The sequence below is a fragment of the Archocentrus centrarchus genome, chromosome 6 (assembly GCF_007364275.1).
Source record: "Archocentrus centrarchus isolate MPI-CPG fArcCen1 chromosome 6, fArcCen1, whole genome shotgun sequence".
NCBI lineage: Eukaryota > Metazoa > Chordata > Actinopteri > Cichliformes > Cichlidae > Archocentrus > Archocentrus centrarchus.
This window is the reverse complement of record NC_044351.1, coordinates 16,271,915-16,299,395: the sequence shown is the minus strand read 5'-3', so window position 1 is coordinate 16,299,395 and position 27,481 is coordinate 16,271,915. Positions and strand designations below refer to the sequence as shown.

At 42.3% G+C, this 27,481-nt stretch overlaps 4 protein-coding genes across 6 annotated transcripts in view; 2 read left to right on the top strand and 2 right to left on the bottom strand.

Annotated features, from left to right (window-relative positions):
- The window catches only part of reln (reelin), a 97,531-nt gene extending 88,199 nt beyond the window's left edge, over positions 1 to 9,332 (top strand). The window contains 23 exon segments of the mRNA XM_030731847.1: positions 3 to 84; positions 188 to 252; positions 255 to 340; positions 493 to 526; positions 529 to 706; positions 883 to 896; positions 899 to 970; positions 973 to 990; positions 993 to 1,057; positions 1,187 to 1,344; positions 1,346 to 1,360; positions 1,457 to 1,563; positions 1,648 to 1,930; positions 2,009 to 2,157; positions 2,242 to 2,314; positions 2,425 to 2,522; positions 2,525 to 2,585; positions 2,679 to 2,836; positions 3,018 to 3,237; positions 3,409 to 3,606; positions 3,836 to 3,934; positions 6,800 to 6,805; positions 8,536 to 9,332. Coding sequence (XP_030587707.1) covers positions 3 to 84; positions 188 to 252; positions 255 to 340; positions 493 to 526; positions 529 to 706; positions 883 to 896; positions 899 to 970; positions 973 to 990; positions 993 to 1,057; positions 1,187 to 1,344; positions 1,346 to 1,360; positions 1,457 to 1,563; positions 1,648 to 1,930; positions 2,009 to 2,157; positions 2,242 to 2,314; positions 2,425 to 2,522; positions 2,525 to 2,585; positions 2,679 to 2,836; positions 3,018 to 3,237; positions 3,409 to 3,606; positions 3,836 to 3,934; positions 6,800 to 6,805; positions 8,536 to 8,632 — 2,336 coding nt within the window. The 3' untranslated portion in view covers positions 8,633 to 9,332.
- Positions 9,333 to 10,562: 1,230 nt separating this feature from the next.
- On the bottom strand, positions 10,563 to 11,585 carry bncr (bouncer). The gene is made up of 2 exons (XM_030731053.1): positions 11,578 to 11,585; positions 10,563 to 10,950 (listed from the first exon to the last, which is right to left on the bottom strand). The coding sequence occupies exons 1-2, from the start codon at positions 11,583 to 11,585 to the stop codon at positions 10,563 to 10,565; spliced, it is 396 nt and encodes a 131-aa protein (XP_030586913.1).
- Positions 11,586 to 13,289: 1,704 nt separating this feature from the next.
- The window catches only part of LOC115782295 (1-phosphatidylinositol 4,5-bisphosphate phosphodiesterase zeta-1), a 33,583-nt gene continuing 19,391 nt past the window's right edge, over positions 13,290 to 27,481 (bottom strand). Inside the window, exon 12 of the mRNA XM_030732399.1 lies at positions 13,290 to 13,393. Within this exon, the coding sequence (XP_030588259.1) occupies positions 13,389 to 13,393 (5 nt within the window). The 3' untranslated portion in view covers positions 13,290 to 13,388. The remainder of the gene's footprint in view (positions 13,394 to 27,481) is intronic.
- Positions 14,486 to 26,929, top strand: pik3c2g (phosphatidylinositol-4-phosphate 3-kinase catalytic subunit type 2 gamma). Of its 3 annotated transcripts, none has more exons than XM_030732395.1 (33): positions 14,486 to 14,621; positions 15,062 to 15,555; positions 15,671 to 15,750; positions 15,992 to 16,143; positions 16,382 to 16,496; positions 16,604 to 16,715; positions 17,116 to 17,186; positions 17,351 to 17,414; positions 17,538 to 17,663; positions 17,872 to 17,902; positions 18,065 to 18,248; positions 18,407 to 18,526; positions 18,743 to 18,871; positions 19,171 to 19,285; positions 19,378 to 19,511; positions 19,623 to 19,811; positions 20,950 to 21,043; positions 21,219 to 21,313; positions 21,998 to 22,178; positions 22,316 to 22,423; positions 22,536 to 22,628; positions 22,765 to 22,894; positions 22,988 to 23,124; positions 23,216 to 23,385; positions 23,516 to 23,672; positions 23,768 to 23,877; positions 23,994 to 24,162; positions 24,755 to 24,873; positions 24,988 to 25,084; positions 25,185 to 25,254; positions 25,403 to 25,479; positions 25,557 to 25,682; positions 26,281 to 26,929. In XM_030732395.1, the coding sequence occupies exons 2-33, from the start codon at positions 15,130 to 15,132 to the stop codon at positions 26,431 to 26,433; spliced, it is 4,134 nt and encodes a 1,377-aa protein (XP_030588255.1). In that variant the 5' UTR covers positions 14,486 to 14,621; positions 15,062 to 15,129; the 3' UTR covers positions 26,434 to 26,929. The 3 variants fall into 3 exon arrangements, with proteins under 3 accessions (XP_030588255.1, XP_030588253.1, XP_030588254.1); XM_030732393.1 differs by having other exon boundaries at positions 25,400 to 25,479; XM_030732394.1 differs by having other exon boundaries at positions 14,591 to 14,621; positions 15,034 to 15,555; positions 25,400 to 25,479.

Below are 27,481 nucleotides of genomic sequence, written 5' to 3'. Positions count from 1 at the left end.
CTTGCCTAACCACGAGAGGGCTCCTGCTGATGGAACTTCAGGAAGGATAGGTCAACTGAGTGAGCAGGAAGAAAACACCAATAGGTATCGCTGAATCAGGGCCTCAGTTTAACAATCTCTCCATTTTTTTGTTGTCGTCATTTTTAAAGTAACTTATATTTTCTTCTCTTGTGTTCTTTGTTCTCAGTGAGCGATCATTGTTGTTCTCAGAGGACTGCTCAGTGCAGCGCTTCTGTGGCTCTCCTGATGGAGTCTGGTGTGTGGAAATGCTGATGGTAGAGAGGTGTATGCTGTCACACATGATATTGTTCCAGATAAGGGCTGGGTAATGCAGTTCAAGGTAACTACTGAGTCTGAAGTAACCCATGGATGAACAAAACATTTATTGTTTGGTGCTGTATCTTTAAAATAACATATTGCATTTTTTGTATGAATAAGATGGAGGAACCTGTTATGTCTATTAACTTTGTTAATATCTGTGTTTTCATCCAGATTGCTGTAGGCTGCAGTTTGCCAGAGCGTCACGCGATCGGCAAATTCATATTCAGTATTCAGTAGACTTTGGAGTGACTTGGAAGTACCTGGTCCTCAGTGCCTGCCTGCTGACCCCCCGCTGTGGTGGTCAGGTCTCCCAGCCATCAGTCTTTTTCCCTGCTAATGGCTGGAAGAGGGTAGTCTATCCTCTGCCTGAAAGTCTGGCTGACACGTAAGTTATTTCACTTCAACAATGCATACTTCAACATTGCGTACTTTTGACTAGACACACAGAGCTGCTTCATATTTAGCTGCACCACCATCACATTCAGTTATAAATAAATCACATTACTGTTGCTGAAAATTGTATGCATGTTACTTAACTAATCTATGGTGTCTTTTCTTAAGTGCGGTGCGGTTCCGCTTTACCAGCAGCACTCAGACATTCAGTGGGGTGTGGAGAACTTTTACATCGGGCCAGCGTGTGACAGCCACTGTGGGGGCATGGAGACTGTCTGATCAGCGCTGCCTCTGTGATCCAGGATTCACTGGACCAAACTGCTACGCTAGTACTGCTCTTAAGGTAGCGTTTAATCACTTTTGATATAAATCTTTTTCTCCTGGGAAAGACTGACTAGAAAAGCATATTTGACCAGTGATTTTAAATATACATGTTTGCGTGTGTGTGTGTATGTGTGTATTTATCCTGTAGGCATCTCTGAAGGAGCGTTTTGACTGGGAAGGGGCAACAGGACCTCAGTGGCAGGTGCTGGAGGGCGGTAAGCCCTGTACAGACTGTGGTGTGTTGGTGGAGGGGACAGCCCTGTATTTTGGTGGGGCTGATGCCAGACAAGCTGTCACTGTTGATCTGATCTACGGGAGCCAAGTCAGTACTGTCGTACTTTCAGTTACAACTTTAAGTTACCTCAAGAACAGTTCTGTCTTTAAATCTGTGTTTGTTTTTGTGCGTTTTCATTGTTAGGTTTGTAGAATACTGGGCGAGGATTGGAAGTGAAGATAACATGACCATGTGCCACCGTCCAACTTGTCGTAAAGAGGGAGTGCTGCTGGATTACTCTACTGATGGAGGTGGACTCCCTGTGGTTGTTTTTTTCCTTTTTATTCATCTTCTTTCTTTTTTTCTTTAATTTTCTCATTCTGTCAATTGTTCAGGTGTATCCTGGACACTGCTGCATGAGATGGACTATCTGAAGTACGTGTCGGTGAGAAGAGACTACATCGTGCTGCCAGAAGGAGCTCTAACCAATGCTACACGGCTACGCTGGTGGCAGCCTTTTACCATTTCCTCTGGGCTCGCCACCCCGAGCCTGGAAAGAGCCCAGTGGGCCATAGACAACATATTGGTGGGAGGGTCAGATATCAACCCATCCACCCTGCTCGACACATTTGATGATGTGAGTTCGTATGAGTTTACACTATCAGACACTCACCTGTCGTGACAATGAGTAAATATGCTGAAACCATTTGTTTCTTTGCCCTTTGCTAGAGGGTGTTTCCCACGAGGAAAGCGGAGTTTTTACCCTAATGCCGTTCGTACAGCCGGCTTCTGTGGAAATCCATCTTTTCACCTATACTGGCCCAACAAGAACCAAGATAAGACACACAACATCCTGGCCACTCGAGAGCTCATAGTGCAGCCTGGATATATTTTACAAGTTCAAGGTACAGTACAGAGAGATTATTGTAATATCTTTCCTTTATCTTACGGATGAAAACTTTGGTGCCTTATACCTCTTGCTGTTGTAGATTGTTGTTGGTGTGAGGCAGACACCTGTGAAGACCATCATTCTGTCCTGCTGCAGTACAGGAAGGATGCAAGGTAAGAAACCTGAGTCTGATGCTACTAGTAGCTTAACTTGCAAAGGTTTAAATGTGTTCTAGTTCCTGGTATCACTGGTATCTACTATACATGGACTGCTTCCCCCTCAGGTCTGACTCATTGCAGCTGGTACAGTCAGAGTGCCTCCCTTCATCAGTTAACAACGTGGGCTGTTCCCCCTTCCAATTCCATGAATCCACAATCTACAGCCAGTCAACAGCTCAACATGGACCAGGGTCACTGTCCAGCTGCCAGATCATGTCTCCTCAGGGTAGGAACACACTCTATTAAAGTGATGCATGTCAACAACTCATAATGTTGCGTAAGTGTGTGAGCCTTTTGTGTTGTGTTGTATATTTCCCAGGGCTACCCAGTTCCGCTGGATTCAAAAGGATGGATTGGGAGAGAGACAGAGCTGGGCAGTGGACCATGTTTACATCGGCGAGGCCTGCCCAGGGCTCTGCAGCGGCCATGGCTACTGTACTAGTGGAGTAGTCTGCATCTGTGATGAGGGACACCATGGTAGGCTACAAACAGCATTTTGTGTTCAGTATATTAGATACACACATTTTTTTGCGTTTCTTTTATTTAATCAGTTTAATTGTTAAGCAGAAATGTGTTCTGTGAAATAAAATGATGTAGGAAAAAGATTAAAGGAACTAAATATTCTTCACTTCACGTCCGCTTCCACTTACTCCAACAGGTGACGATTGCTCCCTCTCCAGCAGCGACCTGCCCAGCTCCATCAAGGACAACTTTGAATCAGGCAGCGTGTCTCAGGAGAGCTGGCAGCTGATCCAGGGTGGTGGAGTGGGCAGTGGCTGTGGGCAGTTGTCACCGCATGCCCACGGAGACTCACTTTATTTTAATGGCTGTAAGATGAGGCAGGCAGTTACTAAACCGCTGGACCTCACTAGAGCTAGGTACAGGTACTACCAAAACATAAATAAACTAATTACATACAGATATAGACCTATTTACTTCTATCAGAAGCAGAAAAAAAATGTTTTTCCACAGAAGAATTTGTTCTATCAACCTTTAAAGTTTCCTTTTTCTGATCTTCTCTTTTATTCCTTTTTTCTCTTCCTTTACAGTAAGATCATGTTTGTGCTGCAGATCGGCAGCGTGGCACAGACAGACAGCGGCAACATAGCTCTAGACCAAGCTGACACAGTTGACCGGGCCGTGCTGCTTCAATACAGCATCAATAATGGAGTCAGCTGGCATGTAATTGCCCAGCATCAGCCCAAAGACTTCATAAAGGCCCAGAGAGTTTCCTACAACATTCCACTGTAAGTGATTCAGACATCCAGAAGCACACCCTTATATACTCAGTTCAAATGGAGCTTGTGTGTGTGTGTGTGTGTGTGTGTGTGTGTGTGTTGTGTGTGTGTGTGTGTGTGTGTGTGTGTGTGTGTGTGTGTGTTGGGGGTGGTGGTAAACAACATTAGGCTGGTGTAACACTGATATAAAGCCCGTCAGGCCCTCACTGACACTTCAATGTTTCCATGATCTCTCCAGTGAGGCGAGGGTTAAAGGGGTGATGCTGCGATGGTGGCAGCCAAGACATGATGGTGCAGGACACGACCAGTGGGCACTGGACCATGTGGAAGTAGTTCTGTGAGTACCCAATTCCCAGCTGGCATCTGGCCCCTCTACCCCCAGACAGGCCCCCAACAGAGCCCTGATCTGCCCCCGACTCTACCTTTGCCTCAGCTTCACCTGTACAATTGGTTCCCTCTACTCCACACGCACACAGTTAACACACGATGTTTATTTTTATATGCTACTCTCAGCTTCTGCTGTAGGGCAAGCAGGATACAAATTTACTGCAGCATGCTTGCTGTGATGGGTAATGTCTGTGGATGGCTGTTCTGTGTTCAACAGGTCAACTCCTGCTGTTAAATCATCATATTTTCAGTGTTTTGTAGAACCCTGTGCATCTTCCAGACAAACAGCTTATCAAGAATAATATATTTTTCCACTGAATTGTCAAGAAGGTGTTACAACATATATTTAAACCCTTACGTAGGCTTAGGCACAGTTAACCAACTGACATACATTCCAACACTGTATGTCATTTATTTTGCACTAAAGCTCTTAAATTGAATTAAATTGAAATCACACATTCACATATCCACTCTTGATTTCCCATTACCATCACCATTTTGCACTTAAGTTATCTGTCCCTTGTTGCATCATTGTTGAGATTCTCTCCACAGTATTGTAAGGTCCTAACCATAGACTGTATAAAAAGATAGACGTAGCCTCCTGATCTGAAACCTAAACCTACATTCCTTCTAATGGCCAGCAGGAATGACTCCCCTGGTTTCAGAAAGAAATCTGACTGTATAGAAGTGAGAAAATAAAAGCCACTTCTCATTTCAATTTATTTTGAAAATGAGCTTATGGTGATGGATATATATCCATATTTGGGTTTGCGTATTGGGGTCTCTGCAGCCACCATCTTGCTTAATAAAGTAATTTACACTCATTGGCCACCTCAAAGCATGCAGAGCTTCGTGCTGTTGTTCAGAGTACAGCATCTCATAAATAAAGTCACAACAGCTGTGAAATTTCAAACACCTTCTGTTGAAATTTTAGTGAGTTCTGATTTTTACTTGTGAGTAGCCCTCTGCCATATTGACACAAACGGCTCCATTAGAACAACAATGACCAATACAGCTTCTCTTTATCTGTGGTTTGTGCTTTTATCACTATTTAATAAAATTTACATGTTTTATTAAAATTTATTTAATAAAACATGATGTTTGCTTATAAATTATGGTCCTATCTGAGGTACACTAGACAATAAGAGAGGGTATGCATTATTGCATAACTACCTTGAGGTTGATAAGTCACTACTGTATGAGCTTGCATGGTCCTTTGTTTCCCAAGATGGCAAGGAACAAATATTCAATTAAAGGCTTCAAAATGAGACTCTGCAAAGCAGTTTCAGTGCAGCTTCATCTGTGTTTTACACAATCCATGGTTCAGATTTTAGGTTTGTTTTGTTTTGAATGGCACTTTATTAAAAAAAAAAAAACTGAACTGAACTAATTCATATGTGGTACAGATCACTGAACCAAGTGTCAGTGTCCTATGTAAAACAGAGGGAAGTGTGATGGTGACTTCACATCTATTAAAAAGTGTCTTTTTGTTTCGCTGTGACCTCACAGTCTGACAGGTGTGCTTTTTTTTAAGTGTCACATCCATATCATGTAAAAATGATGTTATATTTCTTTTTTTTAGGTAATGAAATGTTCAAAAATTTGATTTCGTAGAACTTATGGAAACGGAACTTTTTTGTTTTTCTCTGTCTTTCATTCCCATTTTCTACATTTGTATTGCATTGTAGTTTGTGACCTGGACGAGTACATTTGTCCAAGTGGAAGTTGATTCCGGCTTTTAAGTCTAATTCCAGGCTTTTAAAAATGGCAAAAGTGGAGATTCTGCAGGGCACTGAAGATATCATGAACATGGTCTATAGCATATTGTTAACATGGCAGTATCATAAAGCATTTCAATACATTTTCTGCATGCTTCTGTGGGAATTAGATCAAATTCCCTCACATGCAGATGCTGATTGTTCATTCGGACGTGCACCCGAAGCATTTCAAATGCTGCATACAACAGCCGTGTGGTTTCCAGATTATGCAAAGTTGCACACAAACACACACATATGCACACATGCCTAACCTGAGCTGTCCCTGGTCTACATGACCGTGACCTGTCCCACTCCCTCCTTTGCACTCGCTCAGTTTCAACAGTGTCTGCTGAAAAGAGTGACCGTGATCCTCACATTTTGCTCTGTTGTTTATTTCTCTCTGTTCACCACTCCTTCGCACATTCTCCTCTCACTCCTCCTGCTCAATCTTTTCTTTTGCTCCACACGCTTTTCCTCCTCCTGCTGCTTATCTCACCGATGCCTTTGATCATGTGGTCATGCTCGCTCCTTTGCTCGTGCCACTTTTTTTTTTTTTCTCCTACCTTACTTTCGCCATCCTCCTGTTCTTTTTCCTCCATGTCCTTTCTTTCTTCTTTCTTCCTCCAAACCCTTTCTGTCCCTGTTCGTCTTACCATTCTGGGCATACAATGGATGGATTACTGCTGTATATCTTGCTCTTTCTTCACCTCTGCCTGTGTTTATATCACATGCTTTCCTTCTACCTTTCTTACATTTCTCTACTGTATCTCCACTTGTTCTACCTACTTTTCTGCTCTCCATTTTCTTTTACATTTTTTTCTTCTTCCTCACTCTCTCTGTCTTTCCCACACTTTCTTGCTTCTTCCTTGAACTTCTGACTATCTTTCTGCCTTCCTCTCTCCTCCCTTCTCCCCACTTTGGGCCCCTGCCTCCCCAGGCTGGGGCTCCTACCCTCCCAGACCTTTCTACGAGACAGCAGTCCCTTCCTACTGCCTCTCCCCTCTCGCGCTCTAACCTCTGCTCTCTTCTGTATTCTGCTCCCTCTGGCATGGCTGTAGTGTCAGGTAAGTTCTCCGCCTCTTCCTGAATGCAGCCCCCTCCCTCATCCTCCTCCCAGCCCCTTTTGTTCTCCCTGTTACACTGCAGACACCCTTAATTTCACATACACACCCACGCCATCCTCACCATGGTCATCTCCATGCCCTCGCCAACATTTAAGCCCCAGGCAGGTCAAAGGGCAGGTCAGCTGCTCACATCGTTTAGGTGGAGGCTCGCTGACAAAATGATCCAACACACAGATTTTAAGAGACAGCTCTCAGCACAGAAACTGCAACAATATTCATGAAAATGCAGTGGATGGAGGGATAAACAAATCTTGAATGGTGTTGGTAAATTTTCTGATGTCATGCATTTTTTTTTTTTTCCAAACGGTTCAACACGATGTCCCACCAGTTCCAAATCAAACGGCTATGATTTGAATATGCAGTTTGCACAATCACTGAGGCAGTTTAAATACACAAATGTCAATGATAATGTGTTGTGTGTATATGTGTGATGTAATCCATCACTATACTTGTATCTGTTTGTTTTGTTCTTGCTACTACCTCAACTACAGACTTCTGTAGTATTTTTGACATGGCTGCAGATTCATGAGCAGACCCGAAAAAGATTTCTGTTTCTTCTAGTATTTATTGCACAAGCCTTAGCAATAAATGATTTTTTTTTTCATACATTCATACATCAGCATCAGTTGCAATGCAGGGCATCTCACATCCTTATTCTCAAATGAACTCTCATTCAACGAGAGTTTCATTAGACTTTTTCAACCTCCTCCGTCTTTGCATGGCTTTACGGATCGACTGTTGCGACAGCTCTCCATCCGTTTTTCACTCATGGCTGTCAGTCTGTCTGTTCGAGGACAACGACAACATAACTCTGAGCCAGGAGCTTCCTCCTCCACTTCTTTCTGGTTTCTGACCACAAGTCAGAAATACACTAGCATGCACACATGCTCTCAAACACATGGGTTTTACCAGACATCCCTACCATTCACCTTTTACGGCATCAACTATCACACACACTTGCACCATCTACCTACCTTCCCCTACCCTTCCTGCCCTCCCCCCCTGCTTTGCAGAGGCCTCCCTGCCTGCCCTGGCTGCACTCCTGGCTCACTGGCACCGCCCTGCTGGATGGAAGAGGCAATGAACAGGCTAAGCAAGAATGATCTACTGCAGCTTTTCTCTGTTTCTTAGATTTAAAACCACCCTTTCCTGCTCACTGCCCTGCACTTTATGGCCTTGTTTTTATTTTTATTCTTATTTTGTTACCTCTGACCTCAAACACTCAGTGTCAGAGTTTCGCCCTAGTATTTGTTTTAGTATGTCTGTAGACTCCTGTGTCTTATGTTTTGTCATGTGACATTTGGTCTAGTAATGGATACATCTAGCTACTTTTAGTGCCATATTCACCATCTAGCTGCCTCTCATTTGTGCAGAATGTAAAGAAATCCAGTAGCGCCACCCATTCTCTGAGCTGTGGGATCCATGCAACTGTTGAGTGTTTGAGGTTATGGTTGAAAGCAGATTAAAAAAAAAAAAAAAAAAAAAGCCAGCATGACTCTGGATGTGAGAGAGTGCGGAAGCTCCATTCGGCCATTTGTGTGTTTGCGTGCATGGATGAGAGTGTGTGCATGGGACTGCATAGGGACTTTTGTGGCGCTCTTTACTCTGTCTCTAATGTTCACTCTCCTCCTCTTTCCCTCTCCTCTTTTACTGTCTTTGTATCCCTGCAGCACACGTAAACAGAACTACATGATGAACTTTGCCAGACAGACCGGCATGCGTCACTACTACAGCCGCAAGAGGCGGGCACTGCAGCGCCGTGCTTGAACCCAACAAGTAGGGATTCATCCTCTGACGTGCCAACCACACATCGACCTGCCACACACATCCTTATTCTCATCCTGTTGAGACCCATCCAGTGGATTCCAGTCAGCCTTAGATTTCCCTCACACATCTTCACCCACCCCTGCCACAAACATGGGACATCCTATCCGTTTACGCTCCAGCCAATCAAGGCCTTCCCAAACTCACGGGTCGGCAGGATTGAAACTCAGAGTGAAGGAGTGAAGAGGCTGTTTTGTTTACTTGTTCCCACGGATGGTCGGGATTTCTAGTTGTTTTGTAATTGTTGCTGTGGTTCCTCCGATTCCTGTTCCCACCTGCTATATCCTTCCCTCTGGCTCCCACCTCCACCCCTCCTCACCTTCTCCCTTCTTTTCCTGCCACACTGTGAAATTGAGAGATAATATATCACTGCTGAACTGACCAGCCGATTGGAGAGCAGCCTCCCAGTTCCACTGAGCCACCGGGTAGGAGAACCACTCCACTGCTGCCAACCAGTACACCCGGAGAACGACCGCAATGATGATACTGACCATTAAGAGGGATGACGGTGATCAAGCTCCAAAAAGAAAAAAAAAAGAAAAAAAAAGTACTGTGTTCTTGCTGTTCTGTGTGTCTGTGGGTTCTTTTTGTGATGAGTTGACTGTGGTGTTCTGTTCGTTTGTTCATTCGTTTTCTACTAATTCATAAGCTTTTAAGGGGGGGGGGGGGGGGGGGGGGGGGGGGGGGGGGGGGGGGGGGTGCTGGGTTCTGTTTCCTTTTCCTCGTTTAATCGGATCAGGTGTGGCCGGGCAAGAAAAGCCCAGAGTCCACACGAAGAAGAAGCAAAGAACGATTGCACGACGACGGAAAGGAGAAAATAAAAAATAAAAAAAATAGACTGAACAGCAATTTTTGTTTCGTTTTTTAATCATTTTTTTATATATGTTGGTTCCCGAAAATACAGATATTTATGGTAAATGGTTCTTCACGTGACCTATTTAAGATGCACTGTGCGTGAAATCTGTATGTTTTTTCTAGTGTTAAGTTATTAGGCAGTCGAGTCAGGCTCTCAGACTGCATCATCTCCCCTCTTCCTTGTGCTGTCCCCCCCCCTCCCCCTTCCCATCCTCTCTCTGCTGATTTCTGATACCTGGAGGTGAGGCTCTATTAGTGTTGTTTTTTGAAGTCTGTGTAATATGGACCCTCTGCCCTCAGTGTAACTTCAGTATAGCAATCTCCTGTATATATATGTATATCCACTATGGGGAGACCCAGCAGCCTTATAAAAGGGAAATAAAGAACTGTCCAAACCTCAGTGCAGTTTCCATGTATGGCTGACTCAAAATTACCTACTGTGTCATGTCAGTATTGATAAAGAAATTTGTAAGCCAGTGATGTGCATTTAATACAGAGCTGTGTGGCATAAACAAATAACTCACATTGGAAACTGGAGAGACATTTTTCATATTAGAAATTTTTCATAAAATTCTGACAATAAGAAAAATATAGAACATAACCAGGCTTACCCAGTGTGTGCGACTTTGCATGTGAAAGAAGAGTGTGAAAACATCAAAGGGCATAGAAATTGATCTTTCAAATATTTATTCAGAGAACTTTAAAAAACACACTCGTTTATAAAATAAGGACATAACTGCTGATCTGCACAGAGGCTGAAACCTGCCTCAGCTGACACTGCGCAAGAGGCAGGTTACATCCTGAAGATGGAGCCAAATTTACTAAGACGTCAATAAAATCCTCTGCCTTCACCTTGGTGCACACCTCAGCGTCTTCAGACTGTGTGTTCACCACATATCTCTGCAGCCCTTCAACCTTACTCCAGGCTGAGGCTGCAGCGAGGCCTTTGAGCATAACACCCACATAAGTATCCGCCCTTTGACTTGAACCCCTGAAGATGTTCATCAGCAGTCTGCGGTCAAAAACTGCCACCCATCACACCTACAGCTACAAGTGTTAAAGTGATATAGAGGGGTCCCGCTGCAACGTTCAGGCATGAGTTACAGTATGGCTGATCGCAGCAGTTGTAGCTTATGGTGTAGGTTGTCCCCTTGAAGTGGATTTTTTGCTGCTGGCTGCAGTCCTTTTTTGCCATGCAGCCCCTGGCTGACAGGACACTGTGGTTCCCATACCGGCCATTTGACTTAAAGCACACCTTATTGGGAGGGCACTCGGTCACAATGAGCTCAGACATCTCTTTCTCCAGGATGGGGCTGTAGTAGCAAAGCAGGTTGTCACAGAGCACCGAGGGAAGGAGAAAGCAAAGCCACAAAGCAGTAGTGTCCAGGGCCGTCAATATTCTCAGGCTGAAAAGAAAAAAAAAAAAAAAAAAAAAAGAAGTAGGTGATAAAGGTTGGAAAAAACAGACTTAGTACTAAAGGGATTTAGTTTTTTTGCATTCACATTGCAAGACTACTAGTACAAGATTTTAATGGGACCCCCCCTTCAAAAAAAAAAAAAAAAATTAAAATACATTTTTTTTTTTCCCCCATGCTTGCAAAGCCATTTATCAATCTAGACCATTTTTGTGTGTAGAAATGTCCACCTTTAAATGCCACTCGTCTCAAAACCGGTGCGGGGCTGCACAGTGCAGTATGGGGTTTCTCCAGGTACTCCAGCTTCCTCACACACTCCAAAGACATGCTTGTTGGGTTAATGGGTGACTAATTGGCCACAGCTATGTGAATGTGAGCATGAAAGCTTGTCTGTCTCTCTGTTAGTCAAAGGTGTCAAGGTGAGTCATCTTTTGTCCCTTATCTGTTTTTCCTCCTTTCAAGAACATTACAGCACAGCCAAAGTGAGTCAGCAATTTTAACATTTGTGAACCTTGCGTTAAGGATTTCATCTGATTGTCCCATTCATAGTGCTCACAGCTATGAAGGTAAGAAGTGATGGCAGAAACAATCTTATTGTGCAGCTCAGCATAGGCTCACCTTGTCATTTTGGAGATTTGAAATCCAGCCAAAGCGTTTCAGAGCTCCTCCTGCTGAACTCCAATCTCATCATTGACTCCAGCTTTCCTAAATAGGCCACACCTCTGTGCACACCTGCTTGTTAAATCCAAAACAAAGTAACCACACCAAGTAGGACCTTAATCATGCTGCTGTTTTTAATTTTTCCACATTCAACAGCACACACTGAATTAAGCTTAGCATTCATTCCAGTATACCAGGAAAATGGTTGACAAGTCCACCTTCTCTCTGGAGTATCACACAATTATACAAACATCTTTTTAAAGGGTAATATCAAAGATTAAAACATTTGACTGAATGTCAGTCATCTTTTGGAGATTTAAGTACAAGTGGCTAACAGGACTCTCTCCAATCTTCAACAATACAGGTATTCCTATGATGTGCTATTAGGACATGAATTCCAAGGTTCTTCTTTTAGAGCAGTAGTGTTGCTGACATGATCAAATTTTGATGCAATCATATCCAGCAGCTTCTTCAGGGTGCTGTCAGATTTTGGTGGGATGTTACATTGGTTTTCACAACAGCAAGCGTAGCTGACGTTGTACTTGACTCCCTGATAAGTGACAATTTTATGGGAGCCACAGAGTCCACTGTTCACACAGCCCTGAGAAGATAGGATGTGGAAGGAGCCATAGTGGCCTCTGGAGATGGCGCAGCGCTGGTCAGGCAGACACTGGCTGGTGGTTTGGGGGCAGGGCTTGCCTTTTTGCTGCAGAGGACAGTAGTAGCACAGCAGGCTGTTCAGAGTGAGTGCTGGGAGGACCACAGCCGTGACCAAGAGGATGGAGGTCAGGAAGCAGCATGGACTGAACAGATGGATGTCCAGATTAATGCAAGTTAAATAAGTAATGATACATACTGAAATATTTCTTTTAAGTTAAAGCATTTATGGTTTTTAGTTGTTTGTGTGCATGTGCTGTTCACCTGCTCTTTCTTTGTGGTCCCATCTTCCCTGCATGTAAAATCCCACCAAAGGTGAATATGTGTCCACCTAAAGAACCCTCAAACTGCACCTTCTGATTACTAATCAGACACAGGTGTGTCTTTAATGCCATCGCACGCATAGATGAAAGGACACACACGTGCGGATGTTTGAAACTGGGTTTAAGCTTTCAGTTTATTGCACAAAAATAAAATTAGCCTTGTCCTTTAAAGCACTCTTTTTTATTATTATTATTATTATTATTATTATTTTATCTGAGATAAATGCAGGATTGCATTGCTCTCTGGTGTTTGCTGCACAGAAAATGTCTTCAAAAAAAAAAAAAAAAAAAAAACAGTTGAATCCAGAGAGATGTCCAGTAAATTATTTATTTTACTTTTGATTTTCTGTTGATGTTCCATACCCAGAGGAAAGGGAGAGCTGTGTCTTCTTGTACAAAGGTTCCTGTGAAGAAAATCAAATTCTGCATGAGCTGAAACTGCCATTGCCCCTCGTGTATCTATCATATGAAAGGCTCACACAATTTAATGCAGTCCAATTCAACAACAATGCCAGAACACCTATCATCATGGAGCTGATAATGTTGGTTTTGTTAAAATTGTCAGAAATGCGCAAATTCGCTAATATCACGTTGCAAATATGTCACAGAATTGTAAAAACTTGTGTGTATAAAGTCCCCTTTCAGTCTACCAACTCCTCTAACTCTACCAGGAGAGTGTGCTTACATTCAGCTCCTCATCCTCGTCTTCCCTGCCAGCGTCACCCCAGTTTTCCCGTCCCTCTGCTGGGTCGTAGCTGTACAGAGGAATCAGCCTATGCCGCAAATAACCTAACCTGAAAAAAGAAAAAGAAACAGAGAAACCAGAACAGAAGAGAAGAAACTGAGCTTAAGATGACTCTTCAACATCAGGAGCCAACTTACCTTCTTTTTCTCCTGATATAAATAACCTAAAGGGAGGTGCAGCACAAACAGAAGTACAAGCTTAGAAATTTAATCTAATATATAATTGTGAAAGTGAGCAGCGCAGAAGTAGATAAACATTCTTACCATGGCCACTACACACCCAATCAGTATGAGCAGAACAACAGACATGAGTGAATAGTAACCATGAAATTCACATTTGTTGCTTGGTGTTGAAATAAGGAGAGTTGTGTGATTTGAATACATTTCTTTCTGCTCCACTTCCCCCTTTCACAACAGCTGTCTGTGCTGTGCACCTCAGCTTGCACCTGTGCGGCACATTCAGCGTTGCACCTTTGCTGTCATTCACACACTGAAACCACAAAAACAAACGTTACCGTGACATGGCTGATTCCAACAATCTGTATGTACAGGAAGTCTTAAGGTGTTTCAAATGACCTGAAAAGGAAGCTGATTATTAAAAAAAAAGTAAACTTACCAAATGTGCTACAGGAAGACCGCACGTACATACATTGTTCTCACTCTTTTCAAGTCATTGTGACACGCAGAAACACAATGATAGCATACCTCAACTTGCTCAATAGCATTCCTCCGTGAGAAGTGGATTCAGTGTGCTGCAGTGTGGTGGTTGAACTGGTCAGATATGATGCCTGTCATGTTTGACCTCATATTTTTGACACACTTAAGAAGTGACGCTGTTTTCAAAAATAATGTTGCATGTTTTTTTATCAATTAAGTCAAAGTGCAGTAAACACACACACACAAACTAAATCAAATCCATATTTGCTGTGTATTCAGTGGACAACTAGTGTTCATCCTACTCAAACATACAGTGAAAATATCAAGATTGTTTTGTCTTTATAAATTCTAATGTAAGATCAAAACTAAGTGGGACTAGTATGTCTACAACCACAGCGTGTGTGCGCACACACACACACACACACACACACACACACATACACCCACACACGTAATATACAGTTTTGTCCACCAGAGGGAAATTTTGTGCCGTGGGAGAGGAAGAAGAGGAGGGACAGTGGGAGGAGCGAGTAAACCTTACAGGTCTAACTGGCTGTGCATGGCTTCATTCAAGAATTCACCTTGACACAGGATAGCACGCCAGGCGTCAGAGCTTTCATGGTAAGCTCACCAAATTATGCTCATTACTTTGGAAATGTTGTTATTCACAGCTAATCTTGAATTTTTTATATTGAGGCTGTTCTGAGACATGAACGATACTACATGATCTGAAAAAGCACCAGGCTGGATTTCAGCTTGACTTAAAGTGAAAATTCCCTGCTGTCCAGTGAGGCATAATGTATTATTTATGATGTTACTGAATTATAACAAGGCATTGTCACAGGCTTGTTGGTGTGCTCTGCTGCATTTCCTGTTAAGATTTGAAAGTTTGTTAATAATTACACCGGCCTAAGCTTTCAATTTCAGTTAGACTCCGGTCATAAAACTTGTCCTACCTTCAGCAATTGTCATGTTTCCTAATGTAAATGATCCAGTATCCTAACTCGTCATTGTTTTTGTAATACCGCCACAGCTTTTTTTTTTTTAATTCTGCCATGCAGTGAGTAGAGGACGTGCAGCGTGTGGAACACCAGCATCCAGGAAAACCTGTTTACGTTCATAAAATGTAATGGAAAGCCCAACAGGAATGCTCTACGGAGAAGATGAGAATGACACTGACCTACCCAAGCCTTTGAGAGATGATCTAGAGGCAATGCACATTTATGAGACCATCGAAGACCCGCCTCAAAATGATTTGTATGAGATCCCAGAACTCCCGACTTTACCCCAGCCTGAGGCCAGATCTTCGGGTCTTGGGGTTGAAGGTCCTGGAAATGCCAACCAGCAGAGCACAAACAGTCCTCTCCCAGTACTCCCAAGATCTCCCAATCCACTCAGATTTAGGCTTCCTAGTGATTGTTTGCCAGGAAGACAGGGCCTTCGACCCCCTCCTCTTCCTCCCAGGACAGGACTCGAGCTTAAAAAGCAACTTTCCTGTGGATTCAGCAGGCCTGTTCCAAGGCTGAATCGTTCCAGTACTGAAGTGTGTAATCAAGTAAGTATCTCTAATACTTTGGTCAGTGGTGACACAAAGGTCCTCAATGACCAGATTAAGACCTAAACACAGAGAAATGGCCATAGTGTGTAGTTTATATTGTTTTTCTCATCAGGATCCATGGGCCATCACACTAGTAGATGCTCTGGAGGGCAGCACCAAGATAGTGGCTTCTTTTTCTGCTGCAACTTCCAGGTATGACAGTGACCATGAAAACGTGTATGCCTGTAAATGAAACAAATATAAAATGCTTTTGCTTAAACTATTCATTTAATTTTGACAGAAATCAATCCAATAAAATCAGACTATAAATGTTGGAAACTGTATATTTAAGCTTCTCGTTGCTGGGTGGCTCCTTTATGGTTCCTGCTCATTTTGTGCGTTCATACTTTCATTTTCACACTTTCAACTTGTTTTTCTTCACTGTCTTCGGCAGGTTGATGGCAAAATACAAGCATACAGACATTGTGCACAACCCTGGTGTGGTATGGGGTCGAATATTAGACGTCCACCATGCCCTGCTGCAGCAGGTGGAGGTGACTATCAGCGTGTTGTATGAGAAGACCCAGATCCCCATCCCCACCCAAGGTAACATTTGTATATACCAGTGCATTGCTTTCTGTTAGGTAGCAGTAGTACCGGGCAATGTCATAAACTTCTGGAGGGAGAAAAATCCCCCCAACCAACAGGAAAAACCATGCTTCACAGGATAATTTGTAGCTAGTAAATACAAATGGTCACCTTTTGATCCATTGCACTGTTTCTTAAGTGCCTTCAGATGCTGGCAACAATGTGTGTGGTCTCTGAAGTCTGATCTTTTATCCAGTGAACAGGACAGTGAAGAGTCTGATTGAGACCATCATCCAGCTGCTCGACCTCCCTCCCAACCAATCTGAGCATTATGTTTTAAAACTGTGTAACTCTGAGGAGTATTTCAAGAAGTAAGTTTATCCCTGTTTTTATTGCAGAAGTTCACGACGTCCTCTTAAACCTGTATTGTTTAATCCGGCGTAACGTGCCCCGTGCACACTTTCATTTCCGTCTTTAGTGAAGAACTGCTGGGTATGCACGAGACAATTCAGATCTACTACAAGCTTAACCTGGAAGTCCCCGTGCGACTGGTGCATGTCAACAACATCAAACGTGGACTGGCCAGAGATGTGAGTCGGTTCAGATTCCTTTTCTGTTTCCTCTTACAGTAAAGATCATTTGGCTTTGTTTCCTGTCTGGAAATATTGCACACCTCTCTCTGTCCCCTGGCAAGTTTGTTATCGTGAGGGCTATGGCAGCTGTAAAAATCTCCACCCTTAGCTCTTGACTTTGCTCTGTGTAAACATGACGTCATGCCTGGTGATATTTAGCAGGAAGAAGTAAACAGAATAAAGGTGAACCCTTAAATTTAAAAGCATAAAAGACTAAAAATACCTTTTCACTGTTCTTTGATTAGTTTACATGCTTTATATAAACTGTACATTCAATGTTATTTATGACAAACATTCACATATAAGCTACACCATAACCACAAAAATGTGCATTCCAATCTATGTTGCCATCTGTAAGGCTGTGGACGGCAGTACTGCATGCCAGGTGTTCCACTTCCAGACTCCTGCCTGTGTCTTCAACACCAGCAAGTAAGACAACCAGCAGCACTGCATACCATCAGCTTTGAGGAACGCTTTCAGTAACAATGACAGCTATTTGGTGGAAAAATGGTGTCTGTTTGCAGTCAACATAAAGACAGCTGGTTTTCCTACCACTTTGATGTCACTGTGGGTTTTTTTTTTTCTCCTCTCAGGTTGAGTCTTCAGAGTGTGCTCAACAGTTACAGTAGAGAGGCAAAAGAGCTCCTCAGCAGTAAGGTCAGTAAGAAACTGCCACTACTGGATTCGTTTTCTCAGTATTTGATTGTGAGTTTTACCTCAACACGTCCTCTTGAGCCAAGTGTCCTAAGTCGCCCTTCACTCACTTGTTATGGTTTGCAGTCTGGGGTGAATATCAAAGTTATCGTGAGCCATGTTCGGAACATCAGCAACTTTCTGTGTGGCGTCACATGTCAAGAGCTGGAGGATGCCATCGGCAACCTCAACAGAATCAATCAAAGACCTCTGGTAGGATATCACATACACACATAAAGCTATATCTTAATAGAAACATCAGTATAATCACTCTGTTGTTACACTTCTTTTTGAGCACTTCCCTTGTTAAGAGGGTGACTTCAATCTACTAATTTTTATAGAGAGCCTTTGAAAACATGCAGATGATTCCTCCTTAGATCAACAATTAAAGGTGCTTCTTTTTTTTTTGTTTGTTTTTCAGAGTTATGAGGAGATTACAGAGTGTGAAAATGGTGAGTATCTGCACTGGTATCTTTGTGTGTTTTTTGTGTGGGACCCCTGTAAGTTTTTTGGATTATTTTGGGTGTCATGTATATTTCAATAGAAAGATTCTATCTGAAAGTGAGACATATTATTTGGAGTGTCTAGACTGATGTTTATTATCTGCACTCTAGCCATGCTCATGCTCCATCTGGCGCTGCAGAAAGTGCTGCAGATATTTTTTGACAACTTCCAGTCAGACTTCAGAGCGCAGAAGGCAACGTGCAACTCACAAATCAATGATGCAGATCACAACTGTCACATCCTCCAATTCAAAGTCGCTTCTCTCTACAAACTATACCCCATCTGGGTAAACACGTATGTGTGTTTATTGTATTTTTATAGATTTATATATGCGTGCACACGCATAGACATTAATACTGCATGTCCAAACATAAAGTTTAATCACACCGTTCAAAGTTACTGGAGTTTTCTCTGCTTTATTTTTGGTCTTCTTCCTTTTATTTTGTTTTTAGCTATGAGTCGTTCTCTATTTCCTGTGAGCTGACATACGTAGGACGGAAGCTCTTTGAGGCAGATTGTGAAAATATCAGCACTGCTTTGTCACAAGGAAACATGATCCAGTGCAACCGCATGTAAGAGTTAGATTGTGCCCACAAGTCTAAATTTAATTTTGTTCCATTCTCTTTCCTTGTTTTTTTTTTTTTTTTTTGGGGGGGGGGGTTTAATGCAGATCTGTAGTCCAAAGTAAAATATTGTACAATGACTGCAAAAATAAACAACACATGAAAATGAATATGACTGGTGGGGCGGGGGGCACTTGCATTAACTTGTATGTTCTTCATTTTTAGGATAGCGTTCGCTATTTCAATAAATCAGCTTCCATATGAGACTATGCTCACCTTTCGCCTCAAGGGCTCCAAGAAAGGCAAAAGCCCTGAGCTTTTATCATGGGCTGTACTACCTCTTTACAGTGATAAGTAAGTGCTCATTAAACCTTCCATTTCTATAATACCCATATTATATACCTATAATGTTTCTCTGTACAGAAACTGCTTTAAAATTCAAATATTATATACACTCTCTGAACATTTTATTAGGTACACCTTGCTAGGAACATAGTGCATTCATAGTGAACATTTTGCATTCAGAACATCCTTACTGATTGGTTAATTAGATACTGATATTTATGAGCAGGTGTAGCTTATAAAGTGGCTGATGAATGTATGAAACTGTGAAATCAATTAGGTTGCAATAAGTGCATACTCTCTGTGTGTAGGACTCTTGTAACAGGCACCATCTTGCTCAGTATGTCCACTTTGGCTGAGCTGTCCTTCCCTCCATCCCCTGCCCTGTGTGACAGCCACAGACAAGCCACCAGTGTGATAATTCAGGTCAGTATTAACGGACAGTTCTGCCCTCTGCTGACCAAAAGACAAACAACACCACATTCCTCAATTATTCATCCTCCTACTTTTTCCCCCAGCTTCAGTTTCAAGATCAGACTGAGTGGGAGTATAAGAGGCCCATTGCACTCCCTGGGTCAATGTTGTTTACACAGCCTTGTGAGGAACTGCAGAAGAAAATGCAGTATGTTTCTAAGAAGCACTGTCTCTGCTTGTGAGTAGAATGACTTGTTTGTTCAGTCATGTGTCAGAAATAACCTTTGATAATTTTTCAAGATTGCTTCTAGGGTTTTGTATGAAGTAACAGATTCCTGTCCTTCACCAGTCTCACACAGAACGAGAAAGCTTCCCTGTGGTCTAAACGTCACAGCAGCGACAAACAAAGTACCTTCCTCCACCTGCTGTTGGGCGGAGCCCCACAGTGGCTGCCTCAAGACTTGACAGAAATCTACACGGTACTGGATAACTGGGCAATCTATCTACCTGAGGAAGCCCTTTTCCTGCTCAGTGACAGGTACAGTGTTTACACACAGGAATGGTGATACTGTCTCTGTGCAGTGCTGATCAGGGAGGAAAAAAATAGATAACGTCATAAAATAGTTGTTTTATAGTTTATTGCATCTAATTTATCTCGGTTAAGCTATTACTGTTTTATTTTTCAACACATTCTGACAGTTAAACCAGGAGAGAAGGATCAGTTCATACAAAAATGTATATGTGGTAAAATGTTGTATTTGTAAGTTGATTAAGTGTGTGAGTTATTTTAATCCCCCCCCCCCCCCCCCCCCCCCCTCTCTATTTACCATCAAAAGGTCCCTTCATATAACTGTCTAACAGCTGCACTGTTGGAAAAGAGCTTTGTTAGTTAAAACCAAACATGGCCTAGCCTCTTACCCACTGATCTCACTTTGCGGTACTTGTTCCAGTAACCTGCAGAGGTGGCAAAAGTACAGACATTCTGTACTTAAGTAGAAGTACAAGCACTTGTGTTAAAAATACTCTGGTAAAAGTTGAAGTACTGGTTCAACTTCTTTACTTAAGTAAAAGTAAAAAAGTACAGGCTCTGAAAGGTACTCAGGAAGAAAATAAAAGTAGCAGGTTGTAAAAATGTCAAATTCAGTGAATTAATATTTGTTGAGCACTTAGAAACATTTAAAAGTACGTGCTGGAAGTACTCTGACCACAGCTCACGGACTCGGTCGGGCCCATTGTAACCCAGATTATAAATGATACATAAATTACACAGTTTTGCCTCTTTAATCTCTTTGTACGCAATAAGCCCAGGGGATGGAGGATACACCAGTAGGATTGTCTCTTATGTGTTATGGTTCCTTCATTTAGGCTCAGATCGTTTGTTTGACGGCGCAGTGACCGCAAACGCAAACCTCTCCCAGACGTGTTAGATCTAAAGTAACGAGTCTGTTTTGAAAATGTAAAAAGTAGAAAGTACAGATACTTGTGTAAAAATGTAGGGAGTAAAAGTAAAAAGTAGTCAGAAAAATAAATACTCAGGTAAAGTACAGATACCTGAAAAAAATCTACTTAAGTACAGTAACCCAGTATTTGTACTTCATTACTTCCCACCTCTGATTAACCTGTGAGCGAAACTATGACTCAGCGTTTTGGTAACCTCGTTAATCCATCTCTTCCAGTTTTCATGATCAGACTGTACGGCAGACAGCAATTCACTATTTTGAACAGATACCTGATGGGGAGCTGGAGATGTATCTGCCGCAGCTGGTCCAGGTGAGCAAATGCACATTTTAACCTTCCAAATTAGACCTCTTCTTGCTTTTGGCACAAGAAAAAGCCGATGCTGAGCTAGTTTAATGGATCAGATTTAAAATTTGATAACTGGTGGCACACTTTGTACGGTCCTTGGTAGTTTGAGGTGTTGTTTATGGGTCTTCCTGTCCTGCAGGCACTGAAGCATGAGTGGAAATTGGATGGACCCCTGGCGATGCTGCTCTTGGAGAGATCCATTAAGAACATACGCATTGCTCAGCAGCTCTTTTGGTGAGTCTGCCATTAAACTGATAAACATGCGTTTGCAGTACCACTAAAACTGTTGTCATTTCATTCAGGTGAAAATGATTATTGCTATATTAACTTTAAACATTAACCAGGAGCATTCTTGCTATTTTCTTTCCCCTTTGTTCACTGAGTTGTGCACACAGACACTACATCATTCGTACCGTCTGTGACATGAATTGAAAGCTAGCTCTACCATAACTGCTGAAATATCTGAGGAGGCATCCAGATTAAACAATCTGAGCTGCAAACTCAGCATCAGAGGGCACTGAAAACATAGATCTCCAGCTCACTCGTCTCTCACTAGGAGAAAACTTGCCAGATTTGCTATTTTTAGACCATCGTGAATGTGACATCAGCTAGTATTGTATAATTATCCAATCAGATGAACAAAACTTTTTGTGCACGCTAAAAATGGGACAAAGGCAAATTTTAGAAAACCGCCTTGTACTCATATTCATATTAAGAAAGCGATTCTTCGCTCTCCATCACATTCTTCACAGTTCAGATGTTTGACTCACCAGTTGACCTTATTTCTAGATGATAGCTGGATTAGTCGAGTCACTGTATTTAGATGGGAACTCTATGATGCTTTTCCACATGGACATAAGCAATTCAATAAATATTCCTGCAGCAAGCTTGATAACTCATGCTAGAATATACTGTCAGGCTGCTGGAGGATGCCCGCAACGACCAACACTACCAGAGCTGGTTCAGTAAAGTTCATTCTGCCCTGCTGTACTGCTGCGGCCGAGTGCTGAGGGAGGAGCTGCAGCGTGAAACCCGTCTGATGAACGTGATCGCACAGGTGGCTGGGGCCATTCGTGCTGCTGACAAGACTCGACGTGAGGTCCGTAATTAGTTCTCCTATTCCTATTCATGTATTCACGCACTGGCTAGTAATCCTCCACTATTATGACTGCTAATGTACAAGTGATGCATTTAATTTAGTTTTTTTTTTCCTTCTCTTTGTGCTTTTGTCTGCAGACTGTTTTGAAAACCATTACGTGGAGAATTGAAGAGTTCTTCAAAGATGGGATCAGCTGTTGTCTACCGCTAGATCCAGCAGTCTGTGTGAATGGTGTGAATGTAGATGTAAGAATGTTACCCAGCACATTACACCTGCACATCATGTGTCGTTATTTTTCTGATAAACATGTAGTACTGTGTTATTTCAAATGTTTACTCTTTGATATGTTACTTCCAGGACTGTAAGGTCTACAGCTCTTTTGCTGCTCCTCTGGGGATCTCATTCATCTGCACTGAGCCTCTGGCCACGAACTACAGTGTTATCTGCAAGGTGAGTAATAATATGCTACTTGATTGATCCACACTGAGTTTTGGGGAAAGTCAAATGAAATCAGTTACAAAATAGCTATTACAAAGTTCTGAACATTAGTGTTTGCTTGGAAAGCTCATGTAAATCTGTTGTTCAGACAGGAGATGACCTACGTCAGGACATGCTGGTACTTCAGATTGTCCGTATGATGGACAGAGTGTGGCTCCAAGAGGGACTCGACCTGCAAATGATCACCTACAGGTGTCTTTCTACAGGCCACGAACAGGGTCAGTTTGATTGATTTCTTGGTGCTTTTGAATGCTCATTAGCAATCTGTGAATTCATGTTTTTTTCAAAGTTTGTTATTTTATACTTGTCAGGTCTGGTGGAAGTGGTACCGGAAGCAGTGACCCTGGGGAAGATTCATAAGCAGTGGGGTCTGAGTGGAAGCTTTCGAGAAGACACTCTGGAGAAATGGTTCCACATGTTTAACAGGACTAAGGAAGACTATGAAAAGGTTAGGACCACCTGAAGAGCCTAATCTTAACGATACACTTTTATTGTTGCGTCTTTGCGTTGTATAACATTTTCCTTCTGTTTACGTGCAGGCTGTGATGAACTTCATCCACTCGTGTGCAGGGTGGTGTGTGGCTACCTTCATTCTGGGCATCTGTGACCGCCACAACGACAACATCATGCTAAAAACGAGTGGACACATGTTCCACATTGACTTTGGCAAGATAATGGGCAATGCACAGATGTTTGCCAGCCTGAAGAGGCAAGTCAATAAAAAAAAAAAAAAAACTTTAGCATTTTGAAGAAGGAAAGAGTGGTGTCATTGTATGTGTAGTAAGATGCAGTGTTGCAGAAATGTGATTCAATGAAAACCTTTTCCCACTGAATAACAGGGACCGATCTCCCTTCATCTTTACATCTGAGATGAAGCACTTCATCACTGGTGGAGGGATGAAGCCTCAACGCTTGCATCGCTTTGTGGAGCTCTGCTGTGAAGCTTACAACATAATCAGACAGCGTTCTGCACTCATGCTCAGCTTGTTGGAGCTGGTAAGACTACATATCACTGCAGTCCCTTTTTAGCTGTATCCTAGAACAGGAAATATCCAGTAAAACACATTTTCATCCACTGCATAAATTTCCAGATGCTACACGCTGGAATGCCAGAACTGAAGGACAGCAATGACCTGCAGTACGTCCAGAGCAACCTCAGGCCTCATGATACCGATCTGGAGGCCACGTCGTTCTTCACAAAGTAATTAAATGTGTAGTACATCAATAAGTTCCTAACTATACAAATCTTACCACAAAAAAATAAACAAACTCACACTTCATTTCTGGTGTTTGTGTTACGCTATTTGTGTGATGTAGGAAGATCAAGGAGAGTATGGACTGCGTTGCAGTCAAGATTAACTTCCTGGCACACAACATGGTTCAACCAAAGAAAAAGGACACACAACGCCGGGACAGTGTTCCCGCTCCCTCCACCAACATCCAGGATGTGGTCATTTTGGGATACTCTGCCAAGGGAAGAGATGTGGTAAGACTGCATGCTGCACGCTAGGCTCACTATTGCACTTTTATACCAAAACATCACATTACAAAAGAGATTTTACCTGATGCTCCACAGAGGTTTGTGTTAGGTCCTAATAGAACACCTGGAATAAAACACCTGGAACTGACAGCAAATTCACATTTTGGTCTGAGAGGAATAGCCCTCAGTACTCCGCTGACAGTGTGCGTTTGCTGTCACTTACAGCCTGTCAGAAAGCAGTGTTGTGCTTAGAAAGTCTTTCCCGACAGTCGGGCGAGGAGTGTTTTGTTAGCATTTACTTCTCTTTGATCCGAAGACGTGTCCTGATTCAAGCGCGTGTAGGCAGAAGGAAGCGTCTTGTCTTTCCAAACATAAGCACAGAGAGTTGTTCTTTTAGTCACATTCAGCCTGAAGTAGAATTAATAGCAAGGATCAAGGATTCAGGTATTCACATAAAGACGGTGGAAATAAAGGCGATTCCATATACGCGGTGCTTTCAGCCACTAAAACAATAACAGTTATTACTGTCAACCTGCCTGGAAGCTTCAACACAGTTCCTGTAGTCTCTACCTAATGTAATAATTGGCTTGATTTGCAGTTCTATGACCTAAGAATAAGCATTGATGATGGGTTTCTGACCAGCGAGAAAACATTTGGACAGTTTGAACGAATCCACAAGGAGCTGCAGAAATGCTTTATTGATTCCTCGCTACCACAGTGAGTGAATAAATTAACATACATCCTTCTCGCATATATTATATTTCATTACATGGCTTGTTCTCATAGTAATTACATAATTTGATGCATGACTTCACTCCTACTCCATTAAAGGTTTCCCAGTTGGTACCATATGTCATTCACCCCGGGCAGGAGGATGTCTCTGCTGAATAAATATCTAAAAGAGCTCTTCAGTGGACCGTGCAGGGGAGTAAGTTTCTCTTCCTTCCCTGGTTTAGTTTTTCTTTACGATTTTTCTTTTCCTTCATTAGAACTGAACTTGAAAACTGTCTCAAATCTGTCACCTGCAGAATGAGTTTGTCTGTAGCTTGTTTCTGGATGGTCCGAATGCAGGACAAAACCAAGGACCAAAAAATGCAGGTAATTGTAAGAAAAAAGCAAATTAAAAAAAAAAAAAAGAAATGGAAAAAATATTTGAATGTGAAATTTGATTGTGTGGCATGTTAGTTTATTTATAAGAAAATCCTTTGCTATGATCTAATTGCACTGTGATGATCTGTTGCAGAAGACCGGCCTCAGATCCAGCTTTACATTACTTACGCCAACTACAAGCTCTCTGTCTTGATAAAACACCTTAAGAACATTGTGAGTTTCATTTATTATTATTGAATGTACTTTGTGGTGTATGCTCATCAGCAGGCTGTCCATTCTGCTCTAAACAGAAGCATCCAAATGGCTCTAACCCCGATACCTATGTGGTCACACACCTGAGGCCAGACCCTCGGCAGTGCTCCAAGAGGAAGACAAAGGTTGTCCGCAATAATGTCAACCCCATCTTCAACGAACTGGTAATGCCATCCTTCCTCTTCTCTACCCGTGATTAGGCACAGTCACAACATCCTTTGGTGTTCAGTTGGATTCCTTTAGGAATATTTATCCTTCAATAATCAGCCAGTGCTTAATACCATAAGTCTGTGTGTCTTTTACATGCACATTTTTTTAAATTTAACTTCCAAACTAAAGTAGTTAGTAAATAAAAATAAGTACAGCCAAAATCACAAATTTCACAGCAGCTGACGGCGCACCCTCATACACTTGATTTGGATTTTGACATGTATGTATTAGATGTTACAAATATGGTTCATTGTAATGGGAACAAATTGTTTTTCTTCAGCATTTTTTTCTTCAGATGAAGTGCCCTCCCTCAGACTTATATAAATTCACTCATACTTTCATATTTCACCATAATGTGAGCTCTGTCCGTGCGGCTGCACTCCGATGTGATCTTTGGCTACTAACCAGTAGATTTCCACACATTTTATAGCCTTTTACAACCTCTTATTTAGAGTCTAATGCATAGAGTTTTCACGAAAAGTTTGGCAGAAATATCATAAAATTCTTTCTGAATGCAGGAAACTAAAGTATGTCATATTCCCATGTTCACAGCTGGAGTACACTTCGGTCACAATGCTGTATGGGATGGTGCTGGAGGTGACAGTGAAGAGCAAGAAGGCTTTTGTGGCTGCAGTTAACATTAAACTGGATGAAAAGTTGCTTAACCAGGAGATCTGGTTCCCTCTCGGAAACTCCGCCATCTGACCTCAGAGAGCTGCACTGCAGGCTTGCTGCCAGCAGGGGGTGCAACCACACCGAGTGAGCGAATCGATTGGAGAATTTTGGAGAGAGACGCCTGTGAAGGGGAAGAATGCACTGTATACCAAACAGTGCGTGCCAGTTATGTCTATTTATCAGATGAAACTTAATCTCATTCCAGAGCTAAAAATACTGCCAGCGGATGAGAGCGTTTGGATAAAGTTACAAAAACAGACTGAAAGACACAGCAGACTGTTTGCTGTGTGAGACATCATTTAGCGTTTCATTATGTCTAAATGTTTACCAAATGAAAGCCTTTTGTTTATTAGTTTTTCTGACACTACCTTGGTGATGGATGAAGGAAAGAAGCTTATTTTTTTTAATCACTGTTGCACTTTCATTTCTACTTGACTTTGTTTTTAGTGAGAATCAAAGCAGACTGAGTAAACTTGCATGTTGCTGAGACTGTTGATGTGACAGATTAAAGAGGAGGTGATGCGGCGCTGTTTGGAGTGGCCGGTTTGTTACCTGAGTGTGTGTGTGTGTGTGTGTGTGTGTGTGTCTTCAGGCTGCGTCAAATGCATGTCCTTGACCAGTGAGGGAGAGTGTGTGAGCAGGATGACAACTCTGCCTTTTGGCCTGTGGGACTGAGTTAACACCCCCCCACCCTCGCCAACCTTTGCCTTAGCCATCAGTAACATTTGAACACAGCTTGGACATGCACGCAAAGGCAGATAATCACATGATGAAAAGAAATAAGGCACGCACACTTTCAAGGCTCAGCCAGGTCCTCGTGTTATCTTAATGCTGTCCTTCTCTTGACAGGCCTGCTGACCTGTACTTTTCTCTGCCTCATTCATAGTGATTTAGCGGTGAACAAGGATAGAAATAGACTTCCCTGAACTGGATCTGGTTAAATTATGTATGCACCCCTGAATCTTATTTATATTATTCTTTGTAGGGTCTCTCACAGGGAAGTAGGACTGTTTCAGACCCACTGGAACCTTCTGGACTTTTCTTCTGCAGCACACAGTGCAGGCAGCAGATAAATAAA